At 45.8% G+C, this 6,151-nt stretch overlaps 1 protein-coding gene across 1 annotated transcript in view; it reads left to right on the top strand.

The window, feature by feature from the left end:
- Positions 1-6,151, top strand: part of TRAPPC10 (trafficking protein particle complex subunit 10) — a 91,271-nt gene that overhangs the window by 79,177 nt on the left and 5,943 nt on the right. Inside the window, exons 18-20 of the mRNA XM_007452496.1 lie at positions 1,544-1,644; positions 2,859-2,985; positions 4,046-4,216. Coding sequence (XP_007452558.1) covers positions 1,544-1,644; positions 2,859-2,985; positions 4,046-4,216 — 399 coding nt within the window. The remainder of the gene's footprint in view (positions 1-1,543; positions 1,645-2,858; positions 2,986-4,045; positions 4,217-6,151) is intronic.

Raw genomic sequence — 6,151 nt, 5'->3', positions numbered from 1 at the left:
CACGTGCCCAAAAAAAAAAAAAAAAAAAAAAACGGGCAGAAGATCTGAACAGACATTTTTCCAAAGAAGATATACAGAAGGCCAACAGGTACATGAAAAGATGCTCAACATCACTTAATCGTCAGGGAAATGTAATCAAAACCACAATGAGATAATCATCTCACACCTGTCAGAATGGCTATTATCAAAAAGACAACAAATAATAAGTGTCGGCAGAAAGGGAACCCTCATGTATTATTGGTGGGGATGTAAAGTGGTGCAGCCACTGTAGAAAACAGTGTGGACGTTCCTCAAAAAATTAAAAATAGATCTATTATTACAATTTAGCAATTCTGCTTCTGGGTATTTTTCTGAAGAAAACAAAAACACTAACTCAAAAAAATACCTGCACCACCCCCGTGTTCATTGCAGCATTATGTATAATAGCCAAGATATAGAAGCAACCTAAGCATCCACCATGGATGAATGAATAAAGATGAGTACACACACACCACACACACACACACACACACACACACACACACACACACACACACACACACACACACACACACACGAGAGGAATATTATTCAGCCATACAGAAGAATAAGTTGACGTTTGTGACAACGTGGTTGGGTCTAGAGGGCATTATGCTAAGTGAAAGAAGACAAAGACAGATACTTATATGTGGAATCTAAAAAAGTAAAAATAAAGACCAAGCTCATAGATAAGTACATGTTGGTGGCTGCCCGAGGCGTGGAGTAGGGGTTGAGAGAAATGGATGAATTGTTTTTTTGTTTTTGTTTTTTAGTTTAAATAAATTGAACAATTTTTAAAAAAGAAGTGAATGCACAAAAGCAGTAGGATAAAAGGCTAATAGAAGCAGTCGTTTCAAAGGGATTATGGCATAGAATACCAGGCAAGGCAAGATCTCAGAAATAATGTCTTAATTTTCAGTCCTTGAAATTTCTTCCCTCCTTATCTGATACAGAGTTCAGGAGGCAAAGATGATACTTACAACAATAAGCGCACGTTCTGTACTCAGTATATTCCTTTGTGGGGGGAAATAAAATACAAGCTTGGGAACTGGTTTCTGCCCTTAAGGAACTTAATAGCTTATTGGTCCACACGACAGCCCCACATTGGTTTTCAATTATGTATTCAGTGTCTTGTGGATTAAGAGTTTGGGTAATTCACTTGATTTGTAATAGTTAATGATTGATTAGTATCATCTGCACATGAGTGACTAAAAGCACTTTGTCATAACCTCCTGCACATTAAAAACACTTGGCGTTGTGGCCACACGCCCGTGAGAATAACGGGGTAGGGTCTGTGCTGCGGGCTGTGGCGTCTGCTCGGAGCCGTTGATACCATGCTGATGGCTCATTTATCTCTCCTTTGTTTGTGTATATGTTTAATGGGGTTTATCTCTCTGGATAAGAAATGGTAAAGACATCAAATGTCTAGGAAATGGGCAGCCACCACAGATCTGGATGGATGGTGGTGGTTGTGCCTGTCCCGTGTGATGAGGGGTCTGAACGCCTGTCCCACGTCTCTCCTCAGGTGTCCATCGATTGCCCGTGGTCCATCTACTCCACTGTCATCTCGCTGACGTTCAGCATGCCCTTCAGGACCACGCACTCCCTGCTGTCATCCGGGACACGGTAAAGGACCTCAGGCCCCTTTCCCAGGCTCCCCTACCTGCAGGCCCTACTGTTCAGAGCTTGGCTTTGGTGACACTGAGCATGTTTTCTCATAGCCATGATGCCACTGTCCACCTGTTAAAATTTGCAGTAATTCCCTGGGTCCTATAGCGCCCAGCCCGTACTCAGATTTGGTTTGTAGGATGTGGGATTCAAACACAGTCCCCTCTGTTTCTGAGATCCCTTCTTATCCCTCCTCCCCCTGTTTTCAAGCCATTCGCCCATTGCCAGACTTGGGTCAGTTGCCATTCTGGATTCCCCTGGTCACGTCCTCGTGGGTTTGTGTAAGTAGCTCCCTGTCAGCTGCTGTCTGTCACCTCTAGAGGGGGGGCTTGCAGTCTCAGCACTCCTGACGCTCGGTCAGATCCCTGTGTTGTGGCTGTTTGGCAGCACCCCCGGCCCCCCCGCTTTCTGCCAGGGGCACTCCTCGCCCTCCGTACCCTTAGTGTGAGCCACAGATGGCTCCAGACATTGTCCCCAGTTGAGATCTGCTGCTTTAGAGGCTTGACTAGGTTCAGATTCCGTTTTTGGACAAGGAAGTCTGCAGGTGCCATCCTGTGCTTCACCTGTCCCCGCATCAGGAGGCTCAGTGTGTGGTGGTTAAAAAACACCAACAGCTCTGCAGTGAATCTGGGTTGCTTTATTTGAGCCTGGCTTTTCAAAACTCCTCTTTACGTGTAACAGAAATTCAAAACTCCTCTTTACGTGTAACAGAAATTCAAAACTCCTCTTTACGTGTAACAGAAACTCCTCTTTACGTGTAACAGAAATTCAAAACTCCTCTTTACGTGTAACAGAAATTCAAGTGAATTCTGTACTGACCTTGTTTGTCAGTGAGTAGTCTTCTATAGATGAAGAGTAATTGTTACTCTTTCTTCCATGACTCGTTGCAAGCTGTTGTATGTTTAGGAAAATCAGTTGCAGTCGTGTAATAAAGTGTCCAAAATAGAATATTCTTAGACCCATTTTTCCTAAGAGATAGCTTGCTTAGAAAGATTTGGTTTTTTTCTGACACTTTTACATGTGAAATTAAAAGTAGAAATACATGTTAACAACTGGGTTCTTATTTTCCTGTGTCACTTTAATTCCTTACAGAACGTCTTCTTAATACAGCCAAAATGTATTTAATAAAGTTCTTAAATGGCAAAATCTTATTATTTGTTTTTCTCCTTTAGGAAATATGTTCAAGTGTGTGTCCAGAATTTGTCAGAACTCGACTTTCAGCTGTCAGATAGTCATCTTGTGGCTACTGGTGATAGTACCGACCTGCGACTAATACCGCTGAACACGGAATCCGAACAGGTAACCGTTTCCTAGAACCGAGCACAAACCTCTCAGCAGAACACAGAGGAGAACAAGAGTGTAGTGATGTTGATGGAAGTGACAGTGTGCCTCAGCTGAGCCCTTCCGTGTACGGAACGACCTTGCTGGTGGTCAGTGGGAAGCACGCGCTGACATGCAGCTGTGTTGCTGTGATGTGCATGTTTGCTGTTCGCTGTGGGCCGAGTGGCACAGCACATGGAGTAAGAAGTAGGTTGATATTGGTATTTTTAGAAAAATTAAATCTTAACATTTGTCAGACTCCACACACAGATTTATTCCGAGCTTGTCCCGATCAGTCTCATGCTGATTGCGTGGACACCATCACCGCCAGAAACAGTGGCTGCCGTGTACATGCCTGCCTTGCCCAGCGACGGGCTCTCAGGTGTCGGGGTAGCTTTGTAAAGGAGTCACGTTCATGTTCACACTGTCTGGCTGAATCCTGGCCCTGTTTTTTCTGTTTGTTGGTTGCGTGTGTTTTTAGACAGTCAGTACTGAGTGTTTAGAAGAGCAAAGGTTTTCTTAATGGATGTCTGATCTTTAGCATTTTCAGAGGATTTTTCCCAGCATTTGACCCATTTCAAATGCTTCCCGGGTCTGTCACTGTGCTTATAGTTACGGACTTGTTGCCTGAGGTGGTGCCAGCTCCCTTCCTCACTTCACTTAGTGGCAAATACACAGTAGTTGATGTGGGTGTAAGGATGTCCCTTTAACTGTTTGATGACATTTCCCACTTTGGGAATGTATGGGATACTGAATACTAGTAACTGCTCTTTATGCTTTTTAAAATAATCCCCTGTGCTGTAGAGCTTATGGAATCACAAAGGCTGAGACCCTTTTGACCAGTTCGGGGCAGTCTTCCTCGAGGGCAGCTGAGGGGCAGTGCTGGGGAGGCGGGCGGGACAGTGCAGGCGGCGTGTGGGGAAGCGGGCCCTGGGGGGCCGCCTCCCCCGACCCTCTCGCCCCCCCCTGGCGGGAGGCGACCCCTGGGACTGAGCGCCTGTGTTGCGTGCGCGCGCCGTGACGGCCGACTCTCTTGCAGCGCATCCACAGCGAGCAGGCGGTGTTCTTTGTCTGGGAGCTGAAGTGGACGCAGGAGCCTCCCCCCTCCCTGCACTGCCGGTTCTCCGTTGGATTCTCCCCAGCTTCTGAGGAGCGGCTGTCTGTCTCCTTAAAGCCCTATACTTATGAATTTCAAGTGGACAATTTTTTGGTATGTATTGCCTTATTTTCTGGTGGGGTTGTGTGGTGGCAAGATGGAAGAAGGCATCATATTCTTTATCTTCTGTAAATCAGACAAAAGCTTTCAATATAATGAAGCAATCAGTCGCAGAAAAGAGCCAGCACTTGGGGCGTGGAGGCCCTGACTGGCTAGTTAGAGCCCGAGGTCCGGTCCGGTGGCGGGTCTGACCCTCGTGCCCTCCTGCGTGGCTCCCGCCGGGCGCGTCATCTCCAGAGACAGGACCCCCGCCTCTCCTTCCTTTTCTCTGCCTTACGCTGACTTAGTCATGTCCTGCACCCGTTTCTTAGAGTCCCTTTATCTTGAGCGTTAGCTGCTGTGTCTCTAGTTTTTTAGAAGAAAAACTGAAAGTATTATGGAAACTTACTTAAAGCAGATTTTCTTTAACCTGCACATTAGGTGTGGAGCTAAAAGCAGCCTAGACCTAGGGGAGTAAAGGCAGTAGTTGTGTTTTGTTTCTGTAGTGAGGTGATTGGGTTTGGTGTTAGGTAAATCAAAATGTGGATACACAACTTTGGGGTGTTCCCTTTTCTTCTCTTTACGACTGAGATCGTCAAACACTTTATTTGAGAAGGTGTTTGTATAGCTCTTGACGTTAGCAATTTTTTTCAACACCTCCTTCCAACCAAAAGACTGTTTTGACCTTCCTGCTTCCTTGAGTTCTCCTTATTAGCCTTAAGTTAAACATAATCACTAGCATAGTTCCTCTTTTTGTTGGACAAACAGGTGCCTTTTTGATGCGTTGTTAATAGCAGCTGAACATTAACTTATTCATATGGTAAAGAGTCTGCATAAATTTAATCTGGTTTCCTTACTGCAGATGAAGATTGACACTAGTTAGCAGTTTCCACTATTTTCTGTCTTTCTTGCTTCCTTTTCAAATGGAGCATAGGAAAAATTTTCCTTTCGAACTGAACAAGCTTAGTTAAAGGCCAGAGAAAAATACCTGGTGGATTGCTCTCTTCAAAACCGGTATTCTGAGGATGAGAAATACAGATACCACCTTTCTTTTTTGGCTGCGTTGGGTCTTCGTAGCTGCACATGCGCTTTCTCTAGTTGTGGCGAGCGGGGGCTACTCTTCCTTGCTGCTCATGGGCTTCTCATTGCGGTGGCTTCTCTTGCTGTGGAGCATGGGCTCTAGGCACGTGGGCTCAGCGGTTGTGGCTCGCGGGCTCTAGAGCGCAGGCTCAGTAGTTGGGGCGCATGAGCCTAGTTGCTCCGCGGCATGTGGGATCTTCCCAGACCAGGGCTCGAACCTGTGTCCCTTGCTTTGGCAGGCAGATTCTGAACCACTGCACCACCAGGGAAGTCCCCGGATACCACGTTTTCTTAAAAAGCTTCATTGAGATTTGATTTCTATACCATGAAGTTCACCCGTTTGGAGGGTGCACGTCAGTGAAGTTAGCATGTTGACAGAGCTGTGCTACCGGCACCATGATCGTGTTCTAGCACACCTTTCATCCTCCCAAGAAGAAGCCTGTGCCCCGTTCACACTCACCCCCTCTCCTTCCTCTTCTCACCCTGGGCCTCCCCTGATCCAGAGGCAAGCGTGCCTGTGCTTTGCCTGTTCGGGTACAGTCGTGTTATGTGTGATCCTGTCAAGACTGGCTACTTTCACGTGACAGGATGTTTCCAGAGCTCATTCATTTCGCAGCATGTTCAGGACTCCATTCTTTGTTGTTGGTGAATAATATTCTATTGTGTGGATAGGCCACATTTTGTTTTCCATTTACCTGTGGCTGGACATCTGGGTTGTTTCCACCTTGGGACTGTTATGAATAATAATGCTGTGAAAATCCTTGTGGAAGCTTTTATGTGTATATATGTGTTCCATCCTCTTAGGTAAATTTCTCGGTGGAGTTGCTGGGTCATATGGTAGCTCTGTGTTTAACTTTTTTTTTTTTTTTT

This window comes from Lipotes vexillifer, unplaced genomic scaffold (genome assembly GCF_000442215.2).
Source record: "Lipotes vexillifer unplaced genomic scaffold, Lipotes_vexillifer_v1.1 scaffold545, whole genome shotgun sequence".
Taxonomy (NCBI): Eukaryota; Metazoa; Chordata; class Mammalia; order Artiodactyla; family Lipotidae; genus Lipotes; species Lipotes vexillifer.
This window is presented reverse-complemented; position numbering and strand designations above follow the sequence as displayed.